The following is a 27,719-nucleotide window of genomic DNA, read 5'->3' on the forward strand; positions in this document are numbered from 1 at the left end:
GCATCTTATTCTCACATTCATCTTATTGCAGTGTGTGTGTGTGTATATATCTCCAAGAACCTTCAGAAGAATTTCAGAGAAGCTTCAGTACACTAGAAAAGTGGATCTTAATCTCAGATCCCTTGTTCTGTCAAGAGAAAACAAAAGCATCTCCAGTTGTTAATAAGTCAGTCTTCATACCTTGTAGAAAAAAAACTGTCCTTTTAGTTTTTTATAACTTGCATACATATTTAGTAAACTCTACTTTGTCTGGTCTGGCTGTGGTCTTGTACATATTTAACACCGGCAGCTAGCACCTCCACCCTCATGCATGCATTCCTCGCCATATCAGTCTAAACCATATCTTAACAACTCTTTTTTTTTTTTTATCAAATGGAACCTTCCTTGCGACATTTTTTTGTTACCTCAACCCCATGTCCGTGCAAAAAAGGATACTTCAGCTACATTTTTTTTTTCTTAAGGTTTGAGATCTAAAGTCTTGATAAACTCTGTCATTTGGTTTTTCCTATAAAAACCCAATACCTAGTGATATAGACTCTATTGCCTATTGCTTGCTATATCTCCTCAAACCCTATTTTTTTGTATTCTTCTTCAGTAACTTATACTACTTCTTTCTGTTTCTTTAACGAAAAAGAGAGGGGAAAAGAATGACATTGTTCCCTAATTTCAATGCTCTCAGGGACTTGCACAACTCTGCCAACGATCTCCTCCACTCGCCGGAAATTAAACAAGTTCTTGTCCATAAGGAACAAGAAAAATGGGTTAATGAAGTCTGCGAATCATCTCTTACAATGTTAGACGTTTGTGGCATTTCTAGAGATGTTCTCTTACTCGTTAAACAGCATCTTCTAGACCTACAATTCACTCTGCGCAGGAAAATATTTAGCGAGCCAAATATTAATGCAAAGATAGCAACGTATAATCACTATAGAAAGAAACTAAGGAAGGAGACTTTAAAATGTCTCCGGTCACTTAACGGAATGAAGACGAAATCAGATATACCTAATGTTGATCATGAGCTTATGGTTGTTTTACAGGTTCTAAGAGAAGTGAGAGTAACAACTATCTCCATTGTTGAGTCTTTATCGTCTCTCATTTCTATTCCTTGGTTGGATCAGAAATCGAGTAGAGTGTCTTTGATCAGATCGAAGTTCTTTATTAGCTCGAGTTGTCGAAACGGCCTGTATGAATTTTGTGACGAAACGGCACTTCAGAGTGCGAATAAGAGATTGGAAGCGGTGGAAATTGCCATTGAAGATCTTGAAATGGAATTAGAGTGCATATTCAGGCGTTTGATCCAAACTAGGGTTTTACTTCTTAATGTACTTAACAATTAGGATATAAAACATTCCTTACTTTTAACTTTTTAAAGGAATTGATTTCTTTAAGCTAAATATAATTAACCTTTCATTTTCGATAATATGTATCATCATGTTTAACCCAATTTATTGTAATAAAGTATGGCAGCCCCTATTTGCATTTATTATAATTGCTGTTCCTTAAGCATTACAAGGAAGTTAAGGGTAGCAAAAGCTCAATGGAAAGCTAACTATACAGCTACATTATCCAAATCGATAAGCCAAGAGAAGGAGTATGAACCGTAAGAGAATATCACCAAGTAACCAACAAATTCGTATAACAATTGGCTTCTCTATAAATATGAGAAATCCAAACATCCCATTCGGAATGAATACTTTGCTGAATCGAAAAAACCAGGCTATGATAGAAATTAACGTCTCCTGATTCTCCAAGTCTACCTGTCTGTATATCGTATCGCCATTAACTAACCATGTTATCCATTCAATCAATAAATATTTAAAGGAAAAAAGAACTAGAAATCTATTTTCTTTTTTGTTTTAGATCATTGACTTTTCTTTGTTGTTTCTTTTTTTGACAGTTTCTTGCGAATTCATTTTCAGGTTGAGTTGGATAAAGAAGCTTCAAGTGAACCACATAGCCTGAATCTTTTGCTGCTATTTAATGAAATCCTTCGCTATCCTTATTGCCAACAGAAGAGGTCATTGGATGCCCGACAATTAAAGGTAATGCTAATGCAATCTGAGCCAAAACTAGAGAGGTTAGAGAACAAAAGCAAAACAGAAGGTGTTCCTATATCTGCGTTATTAGGCAATTTGAATCTTAATTTAATTTTTTCCTGTTGTATAATGTTACTTAAGGCGGACATACCAGCTCATCATCTTTTTAAACCATTATTTAATTTTAATTATTTGCGAAATCATATAATCTAATATTTGTTTAACTTAGATTTTTGTTTCTCTTCGCTAGCCGCCTGTTAAACAAATGCAACTCTATGAATCGTCCTTGTCTCTAATTTCAAGAATCAATTTAGTAGCTTCCAGGAAGTGAATGTTTGCCAGGGCAAAAAGACAAACACTGTTGTCCTTATACGTCCCACTTGGGCCTAGTGCAGACCTCAGTTTGGTTTGGAAAGGCCTAAGGCCTCGTAGTCCAGCCCATTTTGCTATGGTCATTGCCAGTCATAGCCCATACTGGTACCTTGCCAGACCGAATTGATTATTAGTTCTCGTGATAAAAAAGGTAAGGCGGGCCGGTTTCACTTAGGAATACCTCAGAGGGGATCGGAGTTTTCTCGCTACCTTTTTCTCTTTTTTATTTTTTTTTTTAAATACAAATACGCCCTTATTTTTCCCAAAATACCATATTGCTCTTCTTTATTTTCCTTTTTTCAAATTTTCACTATCATTTAAAATAATCTCATAAAGAATAATTTTGAAAATCTTGTTGTAATACATTAAAGAAAATAAACTCGAAGAAAATGTAATATAACAAAACAAAACCCATAAATATATATATATATATATATATATATATATATATATATATATATATAATTTTATTTTTTCCATTAAATAAATTAATGAAATCAGAATACCTATTTTATGTTGCGTACCAAATACCAATTGCTTATGTATATGCATATCTTTAAGTTGCATAACGAGAAAAATTAGAACTGGAAAATGTAGAGACAATTACACACGCAAAGTCAAATCCATGTTCACAATTTAACATGTCGAAAAACAGCTGAGTTCATCAAATTATGCCCACTATAATCTCTTGTTGACATTATTGAATACAAGAAGCTAAACAAAGCTGCCTAGATAACATTTGGTACCTACGCCCAGCCACCAATAACATTTATGCTTTCATCATTGGCTTTTCCGTGCATTGTCTGCAATAACAAGAATAAATGGAATGACAATTCTACTTTGGTTTTACATTCTCATAATAGAAAATATTGTGCGCATCCATCAGTTTCCTATCTCGTGCCAAAGTTTGAAACAGACCACAAAAACATAAGAAGAAAAAAAAAATCCAAATAACATTAACTTCTTGACCGAGTTCCATACAATGAGCCCTATACAAATTAAATTTCAACAATTAAGACATGAAATTACTTATCCCTTCCCATATTTTAGTCAAGTCCATGAAATTCCATTTCCCACTAATAAATATTAAACAAACATTAATTGCAATCCAACTGCAGACTTAACCTTTTTTTTTTTTTTTTGGTATTGTTTGGGGGGGGGGGGGACAAACTCATTGAACTTCCCTAAGAAGAGCAACATTTTCCCATTCCCATAAATACCAAATCTTGATCGGGCAACAAAGCTGAGATATGATTAAAGGTCCTTCTCACCAATTTCTGCATTGATGCAGCAACTCTTATCAGCTACACCGACACAAAGGTTAGCTGAGCTATTGAGTTCATGAATAGGTCACTATATCCTTCCCATAGGGCATGACTCATTATCAACAAAAATATTTAAGCTTTATTTGCTTTTCAAACAACCTAAATGTTCATCTATATTTGTCATCATATTTAACCAGATACACATATAACACACACACAGCCACAGGAGAATTTGAAAAGAATTAATCAGCTCATTTAACCCCATTATTTGACTTAAAGCATACTGACATCTCATCTATTAAAAGTTGGCCAAAGTGATATATAATGTGTTCATCTAATAGTAGCAAGAATTAGTACCTAGTGTCCATGTCCATGGTCATCATGACCCTCCCAAGGATGCCTCCAACCCTAGAAGACAGAGCACAAATATGAATTTTTGATCATTTATATCAAGGCTAAGCTATGGAATCAATTCTCACCAATACTACAGGACCATCTTGCTTAGCTCTGTAAAATACCCAAAACCTGAAACAAAATATTATAACAATCTCCATTCAGTATATTAGAAATGAACAAAATTATATTGTATTTCTAGCAAATAAAAATGTTTAATAAGCTAATTGAAGCCATAGACGCACAATTACAAAAATGAAGTTAATGTATGCAAAGGTGAAAGGCCCTCCAGAATCCAACTTAAATTTCATGCATTCATTTAGCATCATTGCACCCGCTAAGTGGCTTCCTTGGATGTGTAATCCAATTATGCATTCTAAAAGTTTTTTTTTTTTTTTTCCTTTAATCCAATAGAATTAAATCATGGGTTTAGCAGAATTATCAATTGTAAACAATAAACGCTAAAATTACCCAGATGATCGTGAGAACCCTCGAAATGAAGTTTTTACCAATCAATCTCACTCGGTCAGATCAATAGAATATCTTTGAAATCTAACTCTCATTTACCAAGTCTAATGATAGAGATAAATTAATTCAATAAAATAGCTCTACTAAACCCAACAACAAGCAGATCGGTAATCGATATGTAGAAACTCAAATCGTAAATAATGCGGATGGATGCACAACAAAAAAAATTAGGGTTCGGAGCGAAAGGGAAGGAGGAAGATAATGAGCAATGACATACCACATGATGGCACATAAGCCCTTTCCGGTGACTGTATGCCATCGCTTTGGCTGATGTATAGTGACTCCTTTGTAACTGTAGCCATGTTCATGTCCTCCTGCCATATCCCTCTGTATCTCTTGCTAGAATTCCGAATTCAGAAATATCCGATCGGGGTGCGAGGTAGCTGCTGTTTGACGAACTAGTTTCTGTATGTTCTGCACTTGATCCCGTCCTTGCTTCTATCGTAGCCCAAGTACCGGCCCAATCCAACCGGAACTGTGTCGACCCAAATACTTTTCCATCGCGGGCTTAGACGCTTTCTGGCTTTTGTTTTTTGTTTTTGAGACGCTATTAATATTTATTTTCCCTCGTTGAATATTTAAATTTATAAAATTATATTTTTAAATATTTTAATTTATAAAATAATTTTAAAAAATAATTTAATATTAAAATTTTTTATTTATAAAATTAGATCAATTAAATATTTATTAAATAATTAAAAATATAAAAATTATTATAACTATATATTAAATTAATATTTTCCATATAAAAATTCATTAGCTTCTAAAATTATTATTTTATTTAAGATTACTTCAAAATGATTTTCCATTAGCTTCTTATGAATGCTAGGATTTAATAATTAGGACAATTGTAATGGCAAAAGAAAAATAATTTGAAAAGAAAGCCACATTTCCAGGTATAAATCTTTAATTGCCACAATTATATGACAACAAATTAAATTTGTAATGTACAGCACAGGAGTTAGCTTTCGTTAATTTGGATTTTCTATATTAAATTTGAATCAATTATTAAATTTCCTAATGTTTCATCAGATTTACCTAACTGAAATACCTTTAGTGTTTGATTATTGACCCATATATATAATTTGGAAAAATATATTATTTTATTTGTGTATTATATCAAAATTTATGACTTTATCTTTATATTTTAAAAAATATATAATTTTAAAATATATGATACTATCTATTAAATTTTTTATACTTTTTTCTGTTAAATACAGAAAAGTAAAATTAGTTAATTTTGATTAGGGAAAAAGAAGTTAATAAATACATGGATATATTTGTAAATTTGACAATTGTTTATGTCAAAGTACGAACATAAAATCATAATTTTTCCTATAATTTGTTAAAGAAAATGACCAATTGACCACTGTATTGCACGTGCCCCATTGGCCTAGAACAGTAAACTGTAGACCAGTGACCAAAATATGCGGCTAGTCTGTCCAAAAAAGGAAAATCAACATACACGTGTATTTCATTTCCCAAACGTGGAGGTTGGAAGTGTTGAGAGACATATAATAAAAGACGGACAAAAAAAAAAAACTCATAAAGCCACCGTATCCAAATACTATCTCCGTTCATAAGAAATCTGTCTGTGCCTTGTTTTTTTCCAAAAAAATTTATATTAAAATTTATTTCGACAAAAATTTTTTATTAATTTGATTTATAAATTTAAATTAGGAAATCCCTTTAAAAAGTTATATCGAGGAGGAAGGTAGAAATACTCGTGATTTGCCAATAATAAAAAAGGGTAAACTCGTAAATATAATACTAATAAAAAGGTAGATCACAAATCACTGACCAGATGAGAAGCATTGCAAACTAGTACAAGACCTCTCGTATAGACTGAGAAAGGAGAGCGGAGATAAATGGCGCACAAAAGCAGCTTCGAGATCGACCCAAGAAGTGGATTTTGCAGATCCAATTCTACTTTCTACAGTAAGCGCAAGTCTATTCCGCTTCCTCCCAATCAATATATTGATGTCACCACCTTTATCTCCTCACAGGCTCACCGTGGCAAGACAGCCTTCATCGATGCCACTACTGGCCGCCATCTTAGCTTCCTCGAGCTATGGAGAGCCGTCGATTCTGTTGCCACCTCTCTATTCGAGCTGGGAGTCCGCAAGGGCCATGTCATCCTTCTCCTTTCCCCGAACTCTATTTTCTTTCCCATTGTTTGCCTCTCTGTTATGTCCCTTGGCGCCATAATCACCACAACCAATCCTCTCAACACTCCCCGCGAAATGGCCAAGCAAATCGCGGATTCCAAACCCTCGTTCGCTTTCACTACTCCCCAACTCGTCCCTAAACTCGCAGAGTCGGACTCAAGTTTACCCATCATCCTCATAGAGGATCAGAATTCTACCAAACTCGACGCCAAAATCGTGACAACTTTAAGCCAGATGATGACAAAGGAGCCAAGTGGGAGCCGAATCAAGGAGCGAGTCAACATTGACGACACAGCGACACTGCTCTACTCGTCCGGTACAACAGGAGCAAGCAAGGGTGTTGTTTCTTCGCACCGTAACCTAATTGCGATGGTTCAAACCATCGTTGGACGTTTCAACGAAGACAGAGAGCACAGGTTTATCTGTACCGTCCCCATGTTTCATATTTATGGTCTAGCAGCATTTGCGACAGGACTACTCGCATCAGGATCAACGATTATCGTGCTCTCGAAGTTCGAGATTCACGAGATGCTATCCACGATTGAGGGTTACCGTGCTACGGATCTCCCACTTGTGCCACCTATACTAGTAGCACTGATCAACGGCTCTGATCAGATAAGGTCCAAGTATGATCTGAGTTCGCTGGAAACAGTTCTTTCAGGAGGGGCGCCACTGGGCAAGGAGGTGATAGAGGGGTTCGCGGAGAAATATCCAACGGTGAGGATTCTTCAAGGTTACGGGTTAACCGAGTCAACGGCGATTGGCGCGTCCACAGACACGCCGGAGGAGAGTAGGCGATACGGTACGGCTGGATTGCTGTCACCGAGCATGGAGGCAAAGATTGTGGACCCAGAGAGCGGAAAACCTTTGCCGGTGAACCAGACCGGTGAGCTATGGCTCAGAGGTCCTTCTATTATGAAAGGTAAAAGCAGATGGTCTATTTTGTCGTTTCTATTTGTGGTTTCTGACGTGCGTGAATAAGATAAGCTAACGGTCTTTTTCTTAGCAAAATATGAGAATCCATTGTCAGGAATCCTCTTTAAACACTAAAATGCAATCTGTAATTGAATGATTTAAATATTAAAGCAAGATAATGGCGGATTTGTTTGTTAAATATAGCGTCTAATTAATTAATATTGTTTAATCTTCTATCATTAGCAACTTGTTACTGCGTAATGCAGGAGATGTAATATCTTTTTCTTGTCAAACGTGCACTGTACTATAACATTTTTGCTGGCTGGTTCATAGTTACAATTTAGTATCTAAGCTAAATGAATAGTAATTTTTCGTTCACAAGTCAAATCAAAAGCTTGAAGATTCACATAAAATTTTTAATTTTTACCAAGTGTTCGATCCGGTGGAACCTGGTTTACCTTCTTTTGCTGGAGTATTACAAACTCCTGCTACTTGTTTCTGTTTCTGTATTGGACCCAGAAAATGAGGTTATAGATCTTAATTCACTGCTTCTGGAATATGTTCAAGGTAAGAGTTTTCTGTTAGCCCATACATATACCTTTTGCTGCTTTACTTTGCTAGGCTTTTAGTCACTCAGAACACTTTAAGTGTCGTTTTCCTATCAGTGACGACTTTTTAGTGCTTTTCTATGCAGAATATGTCACTAATAATCTATTTGTCTATAGAAAAAGAATTTCACAGAAAAATCATTAATTCTTTCTCAAAACTTGTGAAATTTAACTTATCAAAGGTTGTTCCTTTTTCTTTTATCTATTTGAAGAAAACTTATCAAAGGTTTTTCCGTCAAAGTACTTTCGTAGAAGTTCATAGCTTCTAACTTGGTATAAATAGCCTTAGGTAGTGAAACATACGTATAGCAGTGATCCACTGGGTATCTCCTCCTTAAGCATTAGATGGATTGAGCATGATAGTGACGATGTATAGTCACAATCGAAATGATGACATGATTATCAGTACTGATGACATCAATTTTTTATGAACTAATCTGACCGGGTTGATTTTGCAGGTTATTTTGGTAATGTTGAAGCCACATCATCAACTCTTGACTCTGAGGGATGGCTGAGGACTGGAGATCTTTGCTATATTGATGACGATGGGTTTATATTTGTGGTTGATCGGTTGAAGGAGCTTATTAAATACAAGGGATATCAGGTGAGCAGAACATTGACTTATAGTTCTTTCAGTTGGACTTTCTTTCTGGAGTTACTTTGTTCTAACCCTCTATGCTACGTTTATGCTTGCTTCTAAAAATGGTTGTTGCCGCTTCTCAATTTCCACATTATTTCATGGAAACTGCAATTTAATGAATGTTTGCTGATTGTTTTGTCTCCTCACTTGTTAGGTTCCCCCAGCGGAACTAGAAGCCTTGTTGCTGACTCATGTGGACATTTCTGATGCTGCCGTGATACCGTAAGCATTCTTCCATTTTATATATTAGAGCTTGGAAATTCGCTATTATGCATGCTTGACACATCCTTTTTCAGCAAAATGAAAACCATCTTCTTGAAAAACATATGCATTTTATCCTTCTTATTTTTCCTTCAAAAGAACATGAGCCTGATTGTAATATTATCCCAGACTTCCTGACAAGGAGGCTGGACAGATTCCCATGGCCTATGTGGTAAGAAAGGCTGGAAGTAGCTTATCAGAGACTGCTGTAATGGATTTTGTAGCAAGACAGGTGTGTCAGAATTACCAAATATAATAAGTTTTGTAAAATGTTTTATCATTTTTTTTTTTCTGATTACCATAAGTTGCTACTTATGCAGGTGGCTCCATACAAGAGAATCCGAAGAGTTGCATTCATTTCTGCCATCCCTAAGAATGCATCAGGCAAGATCCTCAGGAAGGATCTGATACAGCTTGCTACCTCTAAACTTTGAATAGTTTAGTCTTCTGTAAACGCAATAAGACTTCCTTAATAGCTATCACCCTTTTTCAGCTTTAGTACATTTTGCTTAGCTTTGTTTATCTACTTAGTAAGCACCTGTTTAATATTTCCATTAGATGGAATATAAACAAAAAGTTGGATGTTTGGGGTATGTTCTGTTAAGTTACGTTGTAATTTCTGGAGACAATAAATTTGTAACTGTCCCAGATACAGATTTGAATAAGAGTGAATTTTTCTTGATTATATTGGTTTTTGTCTAGTATTTCACCAAGGCACTGAACCATTTTCGGATTTTTGGCCCTTCATGCTGGCCCTTAATGTACCTAAACTAAAGGAATCACAGCTTTCTGAACTAGCTTAGCTTCATCAACAGCCATTCTGATAAATCATTCTAACTAGTTTCTACGGGAGACTGAAATGTAAGTATTTATGAATACAAAACTTTAGGATGATTAAAATGAGAAACCAGGAAAAGTAAGGGAAAAATGCACCCGTAAGAATCAAGAACTAATTAAATCTGCAAGTAATGTACAAAAACCAAGGCTAGCTCAGTCACTCATCTGGGTTCTGCTCTACACAAGTATGGATCCATGAGAAGGAAGAAGAGGTAAAAAGGAAGAAACTGAAATTCTGTCGCAAATATTCATGGAAATTAAAGCATTTTCGACACAGACAGAAGGATTCTTTCTTAGCAAAGCCAAAATGTATTCCAAGAAATATTCTTCACAAGGAACTTGCAGAGGTCCATGAGCTGTGGTTCCAAATTCTTCCTCTGCCATTTCCAACAGAACTCTAAAAATAGGGTGATTCAAATAGTAAATAGGGACAAAGAACCTCTTTGCTTCCTTAGTGTAGACAGCAAAATGACCTTTCTTTCTTTTGGTCCATTTCTGCACTATCTCGCTTAGTAACTTTGAAGAGCTCTTCATGTGCTAGCTATTTAAAACAAAATTTTTATTTTCTGAGTTTGATGAGCTCTACTGCATGCCTTGGAAGGGAATATATGTTGCTGTTGTTATTGGTTATATTATATGGGAAAAGAAGGCAATTGAAGGTAAGGTGGTAAGGTAATTAATAAGAAAGGAGCCTAGATGGGAAATGTATGGAGAGAGTGGGTTTCCTGTGACCATTGATATTGTTGGTGCCCATTGAATGAAAAGGAAAGGTAATAGAAAGTATATACACATATGTCTTAAATGAATAAAAATGGACTTTACTTTGTACAAGTGATAGAAGATCAATGAACGTAGTTGCATCCTGAGAATCATCTTTTTTTTTTTTTTTTTAATTAATTATCTGGTATCCAAAAATTAATTCATTTATCCGATTAATTTGAATTCGCGCTGAATAGACCTATATAGAGAATAAAACGCTCTCTATCAAGTTTTAAAGGTGCTTCATACCAAAAATTCGAATTTTGGACTTCTGATTAAATGAGAAATTCTGAGCGTTCATATAGATTATTTTTTTTTTTTTTTTCTACGGAGATGCAATCAAAGGCTTTAAATGCCTTTGTACCGTAGCTATACGTGTAATGGCAAGCTGTGGAGTTGGTTTTTGGATTATAGAGGGGTAATGGGTTGGGTCTTATTCAGCCTGTAAGAAACTGATTAGGCCTTTTATGAATAGTCTCAGCCCATCTAAGTAGGCATGATGAAGTTGACAAACTAAGTAGTTTGTCAAAATAGCGTATATTACTATTTATTATAAATAAGTTATTGTAATAAACTAGTTATAGGAATATAGATATATAAGAATAAAAATTCAGAAATTCCTTAAAAAAAGTATAATGGAGTAAAGAATAGATAGAGAGAAAATTCACCAAAATATTTTTGTAGTTACATATAGAAAGATAAGAAAAAAAAAATTTAAAGATTCATTAGTAATATATATTTATATATGCATATGTATTAGTAGAATCAACACACCTCATTGAATGTTACCATTTGTTCAATTCACTGCAGACACATGGATGGCATGCATGCATCAATCCAAGGCAGCTCCCGCCACTTATCCATAATATTCTTTTCCATTACGCATTATAATACAAGAAGAAGAGACGACGTATTGTAATTCATAAAGTAACAAGTTTATAAGAATTCTTACATAAACAATGACAACACAAACTCCTTCATCAAATCCGATTACCGATCCCTACAAGCACCTCCGTATCATTCCCGGCCTTGATGGCAACATTATTCGCTTGCCGGAAATTTCAACTCCGATCCTTTTGTCTGCTCCTGATTCTCACCCAATTCCCATTCTCACCAAAGATCTCACCATCAACCAATCAAATAAAATATGGGCCCGTATATTCCTACCCAAGCAAACGCTGGATCATCCCTTCAACACCAAACTTCCTCTCATAGTTTGGTTCCACGGAGGAGGGTTCATCCTCTACAGTGTAGCTTCAACCTTTTTTCAACGTTCTTGTGCAACTATGGCTATTCAACTATCTGCTGTTATTGTCTCCATTGAGTATCGTCTTGCACCCGAGCACCGCCTCCCTGCAGCCTACGACGACGCTGCTGAGGCGCTGCACTGGATTAAAACCATCCCAGACGAATGGTTAAGAGACTTTGCTGATCTGGGCAAGTGTTTCCTTATGGGGGGTAGTGCCGGCGCTAATATAGCTTACCATGCTGGACTAAAGCTGGCGGAAACAATCGATGATCATGATCTACACCCTTTAAAGATCAAAGGGTTGATATTGCATCAACCTTTCTTCGGTGGGTCCAAGAGGACTGAATCGGAGTTGAGAATGGTTAATGATCGCAATTTACCACTTTGTTGTACTGATCTGATGTGGAAGTTGGCTTTGCCAATTGGTGCTGACCGTGATCATGAGTATTGCAATCCAACGGTAGAGGATGCAGGTTCAAATGCACTGACGAAGATGAAGGGTTTGGGGTGGAGAATATTGATTGATTGGGGTGATAAAGACCCACTGATGGACCGTCAAGATGAGTTCGTGAAGATGCTGCAAGAGAAGGGTTTACAAGTGGTAAGCCAATTTTGGGAGGGACATTGCCATGGGATAGAGTACGTTGATCCCTCCAAATGCAACGCCCTGTGTTCTGCCTACAAAACTTTCATAGCTTCTTCACTGCTTCCTTAGTCGGTAATGTGCACCGTTTTGGTGGTTTCTTCTCTAAGAAATTCCATAATATTAATCGAATAAACTCGTAAATAATGTAGAAACGCAAGGGTACCTCTCAATCACTGTGCTGATATGCACGCGTAGGGAGGGTAATGGATTGGGCTTATTGAACTCATTGGGCCTCAGATGAATAGGCTCAGCCCATCTAAGTAAGCCTGATTTTTAAGTTTTAACTTTTAACGATATTTGTTGAAAAGGAAAGAGGTTCTGTTCCTTCTAAGATGATAAAAAAAAAAAACATGCCCATCTCCTACATTTGTATCTTTACATAGAGATCACGTGGCTTTGTATCCACACGCACCAACAAAACAAGACTCTCTAATAAATTTACTTTTGCATCAAAAAGTAAATTTATATGTCCCGCCCGGTTCCATCCCATCGCATCCCATTCAATCATGCAACCATCTAATTGTTCTTAAAATATCTTATATGATTTGGATTAAGATAATCATTTTATCACAAAGATAATATATCATCCAATTTAAAATTTTCCTATTATTTCTTTAATTCTGTATTTTGGTGAGCAATTAATTCACTAAAAAAAATGAAATAAAGTCTAATTTACCCTATAAATTTGTTATTCAGAACAAAAAAAAAAAAAAAAAGGCTACAAAATTCATCTTTTGGCTCAATTTACTCAATAAACTTATAATTCACATGAATTTATCTTACAAAGCTCACATGAATTTATATATTTTCAGGTCAATGATGGAGCATGCATTATAAATAAGAAAGGTACAAATGGAAGGACAATAAAATCTGTCCTCTTTTATCCGATAAATGAAATATCCATATCTCTACTCTGGTGCACAAAAACAGAGAAAAGACACTGTAAATTCAAATTCTTACACTATAGGAACGATTTTGTGGTGCACGTTTATCGTTAATGGACTGGGTATTTATGTTACTGTCTGAGAATGTACACGCTTTAACCTACATTTTCGTCTGGCTTTCTCTCACACGCATGCATGCTTTGGGTTTTCTTCCCAGAAAGTGCACCTCAGAAATTTTTTCATGCCTCCGGATCTGGGTTTTTGCCAGCTAGGCTTGGACCCCAAGCAATTTTTTCTTTTGTGAATTAATAACAGGACCAGTAATATTAATTAAAGTTAATCTCTTGGTCAAGTGTGAATTTAACTTCGTCTAATATATAAATTAGCCCCTATCTTTTTAAGAAAATTATATTGCAGAATTTAATTTTTTTATTAGAATTACTATATCAAATTCTCAAAAAAAAAAAAAAAAATACTAAATCCATAAACTTTTAACTTTTATAAATTAACTAATAAATTTTAATTTTTCTCAATTCGTTGAAATGCATTTTCGTTTTTTTATTTAACGCTAAGGTGATATATTACTAGTAGCTATCACATCCATTCCTCCAGTCAAATCAAAGTTCATACTTTTTTCAACATGCTAAACTGAAATATCTCTAATGGAAGCTATAATTGAAAAAACAAAAAAAGTCCATTTAAGTTTGTCTTTAATTCCACATAGAAGAAATAAAATTGTGGTGAGAAATTAAGGTCTGGCCTACAATTACATGATAATATCAGAGATGTTGGTCTCTGAAGCCTCCCCTCATGCAAATATCACATGGTGTTGCTTCCTAGCATTTATTGATCATCACCATATATATAACCTAGACATCTCCCTTTACCTCCAACCCAAAAAGAACCCTAATTCAAAAACTTACTGCCCAGATATACAAACCCAATAATGATAAACCCTAAAAAAGTCATTGAAATTGCAAGCAAATGGCAAAACGCAGCTTCTCTTAAGAGAAGGAGGAGAAGCAGCAGAGGAATCTGCTTACCAACAAATCATACAGGCTCAAGCGAGAACAAGTGCAAAGTTCAAGTAGCACAGAAGGGCCATTTTGTAGTTTACAGTATTGATAAGAAGCGTTTTGTGGTGCCTTTATACTATCTTAACCACAGCATCTTCAAAGAACTCTTCAAAATGTCAGAGGAGGAATTTGGGTTGCCAGGCACAGGTCCTATCGTTCTGCCATGCGATGCCGTTTCAATGGAATATGTTATTTCTTTGGTTAAACAACATTTTACAGATCAGGAGTCCTACATAAGATCCATGGTTGACTGTGGATGCTCTTTCACTCCGAATAATCTTGGTAGCCAACAGATACCTATTCCTGGCTTCTAAAACCAATCGTTAATTTATTAGGGTTAGCCTCCTTTACCACCAGTGACAAACTAAACAATATTGCTCAATCCGATATAATTTAGGCTCTTTAATTTCTTTCCTTATGTTTCTTTCTTGCATTTTTTTTTTTTTTAATGAGAAGGGTTGGAGCATTAACTTGCAATTACTTTGGAGGTTTACCAATTGGCGATTTAGGGTTTGTTAGGAGAGCAGTATTGAGGTTTCATCAAGAATTATTAGTTTGAATGTAAGTAAATAAAGTGGGATATTAAAGGGTGATGATATTTACAGACCATTTATTGTTAATTTCATAGTTTAGATAGATTCAATCCTCTTCTTATCGTGGGTTTGGCTTTCTAGAAAAATTTAGTCATTATGCAATGTACCCAATTATTCAAATCAAGAACATATATACTCCAAAATCAAGACCATAAATAAAGATTGATTTTTTTTTTTTGTTTTGGTTATCAAGCATTGGGCATATTTCATCATATATAAGTTTTGTTGAAATGAAAATTGAAAATAGATACATACAAATTGATGTTTATGAGTAAAATCAAAACAATAAATATCTAACTATTCGTGAGACTACTATCATTTTTTTTTTTAAGCATCGAATCAATAAGATATGATATTAAAATATTAATGGAGAAATAAGATATCTTGAAAATCACTTGCTTATCCAAGCAAAAGACCTATTTTAGTAGTGATGTGCTGATCAAGGAGATAATAAAGCGAGTCGGTTCGCGAGCTGTTTGAGTTTGACTAGAAAAAGGTTCAAAAAAGTTCGGATTGAATCGAATTTGAGCTCAAGTTGGCTTGTTTACGAGCTTAAGCAATCAAGTCTAATGATGTTCAGCTTGAAACCTTATCATGTTTTTATATATTCATGTTATAATATTTGTTTTAGACATACTCGACTCTCAAGCTAAACTTGCATTCAAAATTTTTCGAATTGAACTCGAGCCTCAAGTCGAGCTTGAGTTTTATCGAGCTAAGTTAAAGCCTAAAATTTGCAAACTTGTCAAGTTCTGAGCCGAGTTCAAATCAGCTCCTTTACATCCCTTGTGTTGCGTATTTGTTAAAGAAAAACCCTAATTGAGCAAGACGATGGGTGGATGATTCTTGCAAGAATGGCAATAGCATGAGCTCTGTTAGTATCCATGCGAATGGGTTCAAAAATGATATGCAAAAGCCTCTTGGATAAACATCTGCACGCAGTATGGATTCAACTAAAATAAATGTTTTAGCAAACCAGATGACTAAGAAAGAAAGAAAATGTAGTAGCTTAAAATATATTATAGAAAGCAAATATGGTCGGCTTTCAGATTTTTCTTTTGATTTATTAAACTCAGATTCGGAATGGGAATTTCATAATTATGCAGAAAATTTGATTTTTTTTTTTAGTAAAAAATTGATTCAATCCGCTTTGCCATTAATATACGCACATTGGTTTTGATCGAGCTGATTCTCCCAGCTTGAAATTAAAATCAATCCGAGCTGAGTCATACCCAATATAATGATAATAAAACAAATTGGAATCATCACTCAATTTAACATGTTCTTGTATCGATTTTTCTTTCTGAGTTATATCCATGATTTGTTTGTAATTTAGTGGTATCACATGCATGCAACTTTTAGTCTTCTACACTGGATTATTAAGTATTGTACTTTCCAAGTCCTGCAATCAAATACAAATTTTATATCTATATACTTATCTTCTCAAGATATATTATATAAATATATACAGATTTTGTTTATATAAATATAATCAAAATATAAAATAAATGTAAAAATTAATTTATGTGGCGAAAAAAGATTTCAAATCTTAAAATTATTGCGAAATTAATCTATAGTTCATTAAATTTTTAAAAAATGATTGTACTCAAGTTATGCTTCCATCTCAAATTAAAAAGTGAGATTTTTCAGTCAAAATCTCGTATGTAACAGAAAAAGAGGACCTGCCAGCTAGGATTAGGAGGTTGTAATTTTGGCATTAACTGTAAATAGTAACTGGAAATATCAACTTAATTTGTTGGTATATATGGGGAAATGTTTTTCCAGGACGGCTACCCACAGAATTACATGCAAATTGCTTCGTCCTACTTGGGATTTCTGAGCAACAATTCATCTCCCATAACCAAAAATCCCCAACGACAGCTTTCAATTGGTTAATGATGGTTTTTTCGGCAGTCTGCACATACCATGCTTGGTCAAATTTTGATAATTCGCAGAGTGCTATTTATATATAGCAACCTTTATTCTTTAATGTATCCAATTTTCGTCTTTCACAATAGGCTTCATGGTCAGTTTGAAGAAACTTGTTTCCGTAGCAGTTAAGTGGCAGAAATGGATTGCCATTAGCAAGAGAACAAACTCACCACCCAGACTCAGCACTACTGCTGCTGCTAAGGGTCACTTTGTTGTGTACTCTTTAGATAGGAAACGGTTTGTCGTTCCTTTGGCGTATTTACACAACAACATTTTCAAAGAGCTGTTTAAAATGTCAGAGGAAGTGTTTGGCGTACCAAGAGATGGTCCTATCACTTTGCCTTGTGATGGGGCTTTCATGGAGTATGTTTTATTTCTTGTTAAAAGAAGCATTTCTAAAGATCTCGAAAAGGCATTGCTTTCGTTTTTAGCCTCTGTTGTTGTATTTCTCAGTTCGCCTGTACACGCTGCAGAGTGCAGACTTATTAAACCGGTTGAGTTACTATCAAAGAACGTCCACCTTGATCCATGTTGTATATTAATTATAAAAAATTACTATATTGGCCTTTAATTAATTTTTTTGTTGTGATCCATTAATTAAACTCCTTGTTAACAGGAGTACATGACTAGCCAGTACTATTAATTTTAACCATGGATGATTTTATGGTAGTTGGGATGAGTATTTTGGAGTTGTCAGCTTCCAGCTGCATGGTCCCATGAGAGAAATTGTCTCGTCTCGATCCAACAAGCCTGGAACTAGTAGCCTCTCTTTCCCTACTCAAGCTTTGATAGTAAAAACTAAACTGGACCCGCAATTAATTAATCAGGTAATATTCTCATCACAGTAACCATCCACGTGGCTCTCTCCACTGTCAAGATCCGCCCCTTGACCAGTCATCTCACAAGTCTCGGCTGTAATTTTTATTCCTTTTCTTTTTCACTGTTGACTACATATCGGTCAGTTTTGCAATCCCTTACAAGTTGCAGTCCTCCTGCAAAAAATTCCTGTAAAAAGCATTAGCATTTGAGCTTCATGCATTAAACTTCTACCCATTTCACTATTTCTTATCGTTGTTGTAAGCTGTAACCTTCCGTCAAGAGAAGGCTACACGGGGTATCTTGTGATCATACGTATAGAAGAAGAAGAGAACATGGGCCTTGGATCATTGCTTTCGGCTATATTGGGCCGGACATAACCAATAAGCCCACATTTGAGGTCTGTGATTTGGCCCATATATCATTTCATAATCATGGTGTTTTTACTTACTATGGGTTTAGGATAAGGATATAGCTTGGTAGAGTCGCTATCGGTGCCACGGAGGCAAAGCATTTAAATGTGTGCCTTTGGAAAATCCCAACCTAATCTAACACACGATCAAGATCATAGCTCATATATTAATCTGTTAATTGAAATATTCTATTAGCTATAAGATTACGATATTTACTATTTATAATATAAAGCTATATATTAATGGCCTGCAAAAATTCTAATATATTGAGCCTTCTTTTTCAAACTTAGATTTGACAGGTACAGAAGTAGTTGAAGATGGCAAAATATGATTTATAAATTGTAGTCATTTTTTGGCAGGCAACAATGCCTTCAAGTGAAAGGAAACCTTCCCACGTGCCACAGTGGAGGGGAAGAATGGTTGCATGTGTCATTGTAATGCATCTTACAAAGTTACATTTGTTGGTCAATGTTTATTAGCAGTTAAACCTGACTTTACACAATTAGCAGCCAGTGTTAATTAACTTCTAATCTGTCTTCTCCCTTTCTTCTTCTTCTTCTTCTTCTTCTTCTTCTTCTTCTTCCTTTTTCTTTTTTCAATGCAGTGGTGCTAATATACAAGAAGCCATCGTTGTCTTTAGTGTTGATTAAAGTTTGGGGGAAATCAAATCAAAATCTTAGCAGGAAAAAATGGTTTCAAAACATAAATAAATGAAGAAGAAAAAATAAAATTCCAAAGCTACTTTAACAAAGGAAACCACAAGAAAACAAGTAGGCTTTTCTTTATGCCATGCCACTACACTAAAATGTGAAAGAAACCTCACTTTATTTTCTTTTTCTTTCTTTTCTTTTTTTTTTATTTTATTGCGTAGATTACTTTTAAATCCTTAGATTTAAGATATAATTACATGTGATCAAATTTGCCAAAATAATATTTTGGTACTTTTACTAGGATAAGAAAAGAACGGTACTGTAATTTTAGACAAAAAGTGTTATCTGTTGTTTTATAATTATGAGAAAATTTCATAAAATATTTAACTATTTACTTTTATTTAGAAAAAAATTTCAATTTCCTTACATATTTATTTAAAAAGAATAATTAGAAATTGAAAAAGAAATGGTAAAAAGTAACAACCATCGAGAAAAAAGAACGTATAACACCTACCACAAATTTATCAAAATCAAGTACACCTGGCCTAATATTATTTTCAGCTTGATTTGGCTAATTGATATATGTAACACGAAACTTCACCTGCCCAGCTGACAATATGGAATTACATCTTTGAAACAAAAAGACCAATTTGAACAGTCCAATGAGATACATAGAAAGCCAAATCATTCAAGGAAAGTCAATTCGGTCCCCCTTTAATTGCACATCTTTAAACAGTCCAATGAGGTTGCAAAGCTGACCTAAGCCTCCATAACTTTGCTACCGTCACCTCATCTTGTCATCTGCTCGTGATAATAAAACATGAATCATTGAAGTTCTAGAGTTCACCCTACGTTAATTATTTTAATTGAACTTCCGAAATATAAAATTTATGACAAAGAATAAGAATATTTAATTCATCAATCATGTATAAAGATCAAAGTTCAAGGATTATTCAAGTACTTTTGTTTTCTCTACTGACTCATGGATGTAATTCAAGTTTAACACAGTCTTTAAGATCCCTAGCTAGGTTACTGAAGTTAAAAATGAAATCTAATAAAATTAAGATTTCTAGCTGTGAAGACCAAATAATCTTCTGAAGTGATTCTTGGGTATTTTTTTTTTTTTTTTATAATGGAGATGTAATTTTCTTGGACCGTAAAATTAAAAGTTTTTCATTTCTGAGTAAATTGCAATTTTGAGAATCGAACATTTCTTTTTGCTCTTACAAAAAATGAAGTTGTTTACCACGTGTGGTTAGGTTAGCACTATATGATTGTTGACTGTTCGACCATCTTTGGCAACTGTAGTCGTAGCCACACACATACTAGCTAGGGACAAGGGGCCAGTCAATGATTCACTTTTAATAATATGCTTTTCATATATAATTGGGCCATGCAAATACAATATGGTAATCACTCACCTACTCAGCGCGCACATCCATATCAAGCTTCCACTTACCACACCTTGTATATATATTATTACCCAAGTGCTCAAGATTATCCCTCAAAAGCATACAGATTGACATTCTACTACCTGAGATAAGCTTATTATAATATAAACACACGCTGAGCTATATATAATCTTGAGCGGAAGTGATCAGTGTTACTTAAGGTTTTGCAGTAATGGGAGAGACTGTGGAATTGCCATTGAGCCCTGAAAATTGGAGGCCAAAGGAAGCAGCATCAGCAATAATATCTGCTCCTCCGTCTCAACTCCATTGCCCTTCAATGACAAGGTCACCGCTCTTGGATATTAATATAACACCAAATACCCCAAAAAGCCCATTTTCTTCGCGTGTAATGACTCCCGTAGCAAGTCCCATGAAGAAGGTAATTGCTAACATGCAATCTTATATGGAAGAAGTTGGCCACTTCACCAAGCTCGACCCTCAAGAAGCATGGCTTCCTATAACTGAGTCTAGAAGCGGTAATGCTTACTACTCAGCATTTCACACACTGAGTTCTGGAATCGGAGTGCAAGCCCTTGTTCTTCCCCTAGCTTTCACCATTCTTGGCTGGTAAAGCTATAGAAGCTCATGATTAATTTCTATAATCCAATTTGGTTATATATATTATTGTATTTTTTTTATTTTGCTGGCCAAATTAATTAAAATGTTATATATTTTGGTTCATAATATTTGTTGATTTCATTTTGGGTGCAGGACTTGGGGACTTATATGTCTATCCCTAATTTTTATGTGGCAGCTATATACGTTATGGCTGCTGATTCAGCTACACGAATCAGAATCTGGGTTGCGCTATAGCAGATACCTCAGACTGTCGATGGCTGCTTTTGGTGAGAATATATAATATCACATTTTCATTCATTTGAACTTGTTCCTCGTAATCATTCATTTTAAAACCCTTTGATTTTTTTTATTTTTCCGCAGTAATTCAAATATACACACAGAAAAGTTTAACCAGAAGGTTTTGCAGTTTTCTTGTTTCAATCCCTATCTTTTGTCAAATTTCTTAATGTTGACATTCTGATATGGTTTTTTTTTTTTTTTTTTAATTAGCAAACACCATTAATATAATTCATTGTTTGTAAAGTAAGTTAAAAAGACTCACGTGGATAATTATGAAAGGGAAGGTTACTTGAAGCTGCTTGTTGCTTCCAAGTTTGAGCAGATAGACCTTTTAAAATGCTTTGCACGACATACTTATATCTTAGACATGTCAAAGAGTTAGTGATAATATAAGAATTGACCGTCTTAATTTTCATACAATGAATCTAATTAAAGTTCAAATAACCTTTAAGACACTTTCGGAAGTTGACTTATGACTTTCGTGATATTTTCATCAGGTGAGAAGCTAGGGAAATTGCTTGCCCTGTTTCCGATCATGTACTTATCAGGTGGCACGTGTGTGACCCTGATTATGATAGGAGGTGGAACAATGAAAATACTTTTCCAAATTGCATGTGGAGACAATTGTAACTGGAAGCCATTAACATTAGTAGAGTGGTATCTGTTATTCACTTGCTCTGCCATTATTATAGCTCAGCTTCCCAACTTGAATTCCATAGCCGGTGTTTCTCTAATTGGGGCGATCACAGCCGTTAGCTATTGTACCCTGATATGGGCAGTGTCAATCGTTCAAGGTAGGCCAGTTAATATCTCCTACGATCCTCCTGAGGCAAAATCTCATACAGCTAGACTTTTTAGCATCCTCAATGCACTTGGGATAATCGCATTTGCTTTCAGAGGTCACAATCTTGTTCTCGAAATACAGGTGAGATCATAATTTTATATAGTTTCATTCTTAATTAAGAATTAAATTTGTCCAAGTATCCGATTATGAGCCTCAATGTCTATATTTGTACTATTGAAGGGGACTATGCCTTCAAGCGCAAAGCAACCATCCCGTCTACCTATGTGGAGAGGAGTAAAGTTCGCCTATTTAATCATAGCAATGTGTTTGTTTCCCCTTGCAGTTGGCGGTTATTGGGCTTATGGAGACCTGGTAAGCACATTTCTTTTCTTTTCTTTTTTTTTTTTTTTTTCCTTGGACAAACCATTCGCTCCAAGAAGAGAATATCACGTGACTGTAAAATATGTTTAAATGACAGATACCAAGAAATGGAGGAATGCTAGGTGCTTTATACAAATACCATGGACACGACACATCCAAGATGCTACTTGGAATAACAAGTGTACTTGTCGTGGTTAATTGCCTTAGCTCATTTCAGATATATGCAATGCCAGTATTTGACAATCTGGAGTTTAGGTACACCAGCAAGATGAATAAACCTTGCCCACGGTGGCTACGCTCAGGGTTCAGGGTTTTCTTTGGATGCTTGGCATTCTTTATAGCCGTGGCGTTACCGTTCTTGCCTAGCTTGGCAGGTTTGATTGGAGGGATTGCATTACCGGTCACCTTAGCATATCCATGTCTCATGTGGGTAATGATAAAGAAACCCCACAAATATAGTCCATTTTGGTGCCTCAACTGGATACTAGGGCTCTTGGGAATGGTACTAAGCGTTCTGGTGGTCACTGGAGCAATATGGACCATTGTGACTATGGGGATAGAAATTCACTTCTTCAAGCCCCAATAAGCAATAACTGAATAGAACTGGCCTACACTGCATCCTAAGCTGTCAAACTAACTGTTAATCTACCCTCTGTAAAACAAAATTTTGGAAAGGGCAACGCACTGTAACCCTTTGCCGATTCGAAGAGCCTTTTCTTACTCTCTCGATTGTAGCAACTAAACAAAAAATCTCTGTTCTTAATGTTATATAATACTAGCGTCTAAAATTTCTAGGACACCTATTTCTTCTTTTATCAAACAACGTTTCTGTTCTTCCAATAAAATAAATTGGGGCAGCCATATTTTCCCATTGAATAAATTTAAACATTTTGCATAATCATTTACCTAGTTGTATACAGACAGTGATGCTCCAGCATGCACAAGATCAAAACCAACTTCCCTTTAATTCTATACCTTAGCAATAGCAATGCACGTCAATAAAACTGAAGACTGTTACATATTACATCATCTAAAAACCATTCAACTTATCATTTGCTCTTCAAAATGTAATCAAGTATGGACATGGCTCGTAATTGAAGCCAAATACATGCTACAAACATGCAGCAAGAAAGGAACTATGCCTTTAGCATTGCACCTACTAATACCCAAGTGCAATGACCATTACCCCATTGAATGAAGGTATCTCAGCTTTGATTCTTGGATGTTTAGAACTCTTTGCTTCAATCAGCATTTGTAAAAGCGATCACCTCAAGTCATATTCCTTAATCAACTTGATCTTAGTGTGATTACATATTCCAATAAACAAGACAGAATGGCTCCACCGCAATGGTCAACAATTCTCACAGTATACAAAACAATGTTGAATTACTTCAGAAGGTCCATCACTTAGTGTTACATGGATAAAGGTAGAAGCATTCTTCGTTTCTTTTTCCGGGCCAGTCTCACATGCTTTGTAATTCTCATGCATAAAAGCAATAGCATTGTGAAGCATACTAAGATAAAAGCTAGTCGCATATGCCGAAAATATAAAGAAACTGCTGAAAATACCAGAAAGGCAAGAATTACAAGTTCCCATATTACAAATACCACAACATCTACCCTGCAAGCATAGAAAGAGATAAAAGGACATTAACAAAACCATAATTAATGTCATAATACAAAAAGAAAAAGAATCATGCATAAATAACCATCCGAGGAGATATGCATGATATGTTATCTAATAGCATTCTTGAAGCAGTGATAATCAGGCTCATAAATTGTTACAAGGAAAGAATTCTTCATCTCATCATTAAAAAAGATGATGGTGATAATGATGAGAAATTTAATTATTGTGTAGCATTAATCAATGAATTAACTTTTGATTTAGTTTTTCCACTTTCAATCATAACCCGACATAGAAACGTTTTTTTTCCCTATTCTATACACAAGATATAAGCATTTCAAAAAAAAAAAAAAAAATTCATACACCACGAACCCTGACCTACATGAGTCATTACAGTGTAACCAAAGAACCAAAGAACCAACAAAAAAAAACCAACGTTAGATAGTCTCAGTCAATTTAGCATCAACCAACTAGATTCCCCTTTTTCACTTTCACAGTTTAGTAGTTGTGTAGGAAAATAAACAGATTAAACATTTAGACAATGTGGTCTCTAATATTTCCAATGTTTGAGGCCACAAAATGCCTTTCCCACGCACCAATTTCCCCTCATATTTATATCCATGCAAATAGAGTATTTTTAGCTACAGAGTCAGTTTGACTTCCTCTCATGAAAACCATGATTGAAACAGTTAACCGGCCAAAACTCACTGCTGATTGACGTCATTCCTAAGGCAAGAACATTATTCTTTATCATCTTTCCTGTTGATAACCTCCACGAACTAAGAATGTCCACCAGAATGTGCTCATCCATATTTCTTTATAATAATCCCGGCAACACTTAACTTTCTTACTATTGCTGATGAATTTTATGAACTAATATTGAAAAGACATTTTATCACTTCTCACTTTTTGTCTATCAGTATTGGATATGTAACATAAAAAAAAAACAAAAAGAAATAAATCCTAAATTATTTTACATCTCATGACCTTCAATATCATATTGATCGGGACCATTGAAGGACATAAGAACCATCACCAATATCAAATGCCAGCAGGTCTAGCACAATTGATAAAAACAAGATAATCCATTAAAAACCAAATTGATCAGCCAATCTTTATACGATCTCCAAACAGGCCCTTGTTGTGAAGGAATTGGCTTGCATACTATTCGAACATTTTAATTACCTAGTACTAGTAAAGGCAAAAGGAATTTTTAGCTAGTGATAAAGACACCTATACTTAGAGAATAAATGGTAACATACTGCTACACACATAACTAACATCCAAATTCAAACTTTCTGATGAAACATCAAATGAGATTATGCAATTCAAGATTCGCAACTCCACTGTGGAAGCAAGACAATAAAGCCAGCATGTTAATAGGGACATAATCGGTCTAACTCACACCATGTATAACAAATATCATAAAATTTTCAATTTTAGCTCACCTGAAGATCCATAGTAAATTGGCCAATCAAGTATCAAAACCTACAAAATGTTATATAACCATCTTTTTATTTTAATTGAAGTTTTCAAGTCCATTTCGAATTTAAATTCTATTCTATTTTCTTCCATTCCGGAACAAAATGTTTCTCTACGCAGTGACGGAATTTAATCACAATCGGAAAGATAAAATCCTAAACAGTAACTTATAAAAGCTAAAAAGGAATGGTTTTCTCAACTAAACAAAACATCTGCATGCAAATCAGCAACTTGCAAGCAGATTCGATTAACAAACAAATATCTAGTGTGCAAAAATTAACAGCTTTCTAGCTCCAAAATCCTACAAACTAAATAGCGAATCAGAAAAGTCAAAATAAAAAATTCCAGCGGAGGTGCCAAAACCCTAGGTGATCTAATTTATCCGAAATATAATTAACCTGAGATCATATTATTCGAAACAGCGATCTCGCAACAAGGAGAAAGAAAATTAAAAAAAATAAAATAAAATTCCTGAAACGAAAAAGCACATGAATTGAAGATGAAGAAAGAGAGAAAGAGGTAATTAAGCGTACCTCGAAGAAGTTAGATTGGTGGTGGACGAGAAGAAGGAGACAGATGCCCAGTCATGCTTGGATCGAGTTTGATACTCTCTCAACTGCTCAGCCAGATTCGATCGCGTTATCATCTCTAACCCAATTTCGGTCTCTCTATTCCTTATTGAGCTCAGAAAGACATTAGCAATTGAGATTTTGAAGAGCTACATACGATTCAAACAGTCAACTGACAAAAGATGAACAGATGGGAAGGATTAATGTTCGATTTGCAAAAGCTGGATTCCTTGCTTACCCCCCTCTCCCTCCCTATTTCTTCTCCTTTCTAGTAGTTTTTATTTTTATTTATTTTGTTATTTTGTTATCAATTATTAAAAACCAAAACATTTTAAAAATACGCCGGCGGGTTTGACGGGACAAAACCATTTCGGCTTTTGAGCTCGGAGCTTTTTTTGAAAAAATTGGGCCCTTTAAATTGGGCTGATGCTGACTCCTTGAAACACCATGGGCTCTTCTGTGGCCTCAATTGACATTAGGCCTTCTCGGCCCAGTAAATTTAGTATACCATAAACACACGGCCTGTTATGGCTTTTTCCGTGTAAGGCTTTTTGATGTTAGATCAAAAAAATGATTATTTTCTTTTCAAAAAATAAAAAAAAATGATTATTTTATTTATTTTGAGATTTGGTTAATGATAACAGAGAAACATATTAAAAGGTATAATGAAAATTTAAATACTATCCTTCTTTAAAAAAAATAAGATTATAATTTTTTTTTCACTGAAAAAAGACTATGATTTAAGATAAATAAATGAGACAAAAAGAATATTATTTTTAAGCCGTTAAATATTTCAGAATGTGTTTTATTGTATACACGAAGTTTACCGTCAATTTTGGTCCACCTAAACATCGCCTGTGATGATATATCATCTTCTCATGTCACGATAAATTTTCATAAATTTCCATAAATGAGCATCATGTATTGTCTTGGATCTTAATCTTTTCCCCACTGCCACGCAATGTCCCCACATTCCCTTTCTTTCACTTTTGAGTTTTAAGGGGCAAGATGATAGAAACCATACATCCGTTTACTTTCATAAAAGAATTAATTGTTAATTATATTATTAAAGCTACTGGATTTCAAATGCAAAAAAAAAAAAAAAAAAAAAAAAAAAAAAAAAAAAAAATCTATGTTAACAAAGATATTTACTAAAAGAATGATTTAACTGAATTAAAATTCTTTATATATATGTATGTATATTGATCCATTAAATTTAATATATTATATATTTTTATATATTAATCCAATAAAAAAATTTCTGAATCGCTACTTTTAAATTTTACGTCTGTTCTTAATATAAAAAATATATAAAATGATCGAAGTTTGATGAATTAATTAAAATATGTATATATGTATATGTGTAATAAATTAACCAATTTTTTATAAAATACTCATTGTTTAAAATTTTACTTTATTTAAAAAACATTATTATTATTGTTGATCTCCTCAAAAGAAAAATATTATTGTTGAGTAATTTTCTTTTTTTTTTTTTTTTTGGACTTTGAAATATCATTTTTCTAAATAAC

General features: G+C 34.5%; 6 protein-coding genes and 2 pseudogenes across 7 annotated transcripts; 6 read left to right on the forward strand and 2 right to left on the reverse strand.

Annotated features, from left to right (window-relative positions):
- Nucleotides 1-93: 93 nt before the first annotated feature.
- On the forward strand, nt 94-1,483 carry LOC105635405 (DUF241 domain protein, putative (DUF241)). Its single transcript, XM_012218487.4, has one exon. It carries the CDS (start codon nt 648-650, stop codon nt 1,335-1,337), a length of 690 nt encoding a protein of 229 aa, XP_012073877.1. The 5' UTR covers nt 94-647; the 3' UTR covers nt 1,338-1,483.
- A 1,528-nt stretch (nt 1,484-3,011) lies between these two features.
- LOC105635255 (NADH dehydrogenase ubiquinone 1 beta subcomplex subunit) lies at nt 3,012-5,013 on the reverse strand. Of its 2 annotated transcripts, none has more exons than XM_012218292.4 (4): nt 4,812-5,009; nt 4,153-4,198; nt 4,031-4,081; nt 3,012-3,211 (listed from the first exon to the last, which is right to left on the reverse strand). In XM_012218292.4, exons 1-3 carry the CDS (start codon nt 4,913-4,915, stop codon nt 4,031-4,033), a joined length of 201 nt encoding a protein of 66 aa, XP_012073682.1. In that variant the 5' UTR covers nt 4,916-5,009; the 3' UTR covers nt 3,012-3,211. The 2 variants fall into 2 exon arrangements, with proteins under 2 accessions (XP_012073682.1, XP_020535375.1); XM_020679716.3 differs by lacking the exon at nt 3,012-3,211 and adding an exon at nt 3,344-3,685 and having other exon boundaries at nt 4,812-5,013.
- Nucleotides 5,014-6,383: 1,370 nt separating this feature from the next.
- On the forward strand, nt 6,384-9,871 carry LOC105635256 (putative CoA ligase CCL5). The gene is made up of 5 exons (XM_012218293.4): nt 6,384-7,684; nt 8,744-8,889; nt 9,080-9,147; nt 9,316-9,418; nt 9,507-9,871. The coding sequence occupies exons 1-5, from the start codon at nt 6,463-6,465 to the stop codon at nt 9,618-9,620; spliced, it is 1,653 nt and encodes a 550-aa protein (XP_012073683.1). The 5' UTR covers nt 6,384-6,462; the 3' UTR covers nt 9,621-9,871.
- Nucleotides 9,872-11,647: 1,776 nt separating this feature from the next.
- Nucleotides 11,648-13,201, forward strand: LOC105635257 (carboxylesterase 1). Its single transcript, XM_012218294.4, has one exon. The coding sequence runs from the start codon at nt 11,742-11,744 to the stop codon at nt 12,744-12,746; it is 1,005 nt and encodes a 334-aa protein (XP_012073684.1). The 5' UTR covers nt 11,648-11,741; the 3' UTR covers nt 12,747-13,201.
- A 1,229-nt stretch (nt 13,202-14,430) lies between these two features.
- Nucleotides 14,431-15,408, forward strand: LOC149493410 (auxin-responsive protein SAUR68 pseudogene; annotated as a pseudogene).
- A 1,845-nt stretch (nt 15,409-17,253) lies between these two features.
- Nucleotides 17,254-17,733, forward strand: LOC149493411 (auxin-responsive protein SAUR64 pseudogene; annotated as a pseudogene).
- A 2,748-nt stretch (nt 17,734-20,481) lies between these two features.
- On the forward strand, nt 20,482-23,312 carry LOC105635259 (lysine histidine transporter-like 8). Its single transcript, XM_012218295.4, has 5 exons — nt 20,482-21,059; nt 21,204-21,337; nt 21,848-22,275; nt 22,375-22,506; nt 22,613-23,312. Exons 1-5 carry the CDS (start codon nt 20,665-20,667, stop codon nt 23,099-23,101), a joined length of 1,578 nt encoding a protein of 525 aa, XP_012073685.1. The 5' UTR covers nt 20,482-20,664; the 3' UTR covers nt 23,102-23,312.
- Nucleotides 23,313-23,463: 151 nt separating this feature from the next.
- LOC105635260 (uncharacterized) lies at nt 23,464-26,485 on the reverse strand. The gene is made up of 2 exons (XM_012218296.4): nt 26,155-26,485; nt 23,464-24,136 (listed from the first exon to the last, which is right to left on the reverse strand). Exons 1-2 carry the CDS (start codon nt 26,265-26,267, stop codon nt 23,929-23,931), a joined length of 321 nt encoding a protein of 106 aa, XP_012073686.1. The 5' UTR covers nt 26,268-26,485; the 3' UTR covers nt 23,464-23,928.
- Between the last annotated feature and the right edge of the window lie 1,234 nt (nt 26,486-27,719).

This window comes from Jatropha curcas, chromosome 9 (assembly GCF_041381405.1).
Source record: "Jatropha curcas cultivar XTBG-Jc1 chromosome 9, XTBG_Jcur_1.0, whole genome shotgun sequence".
Lineage (NCBI taxonomy): Eukaryota > Viridiplantae > Streptophyta > Magnoliopsida > Malpighiales > Euphorbiaceae > Jatropha > Jatropha curcas.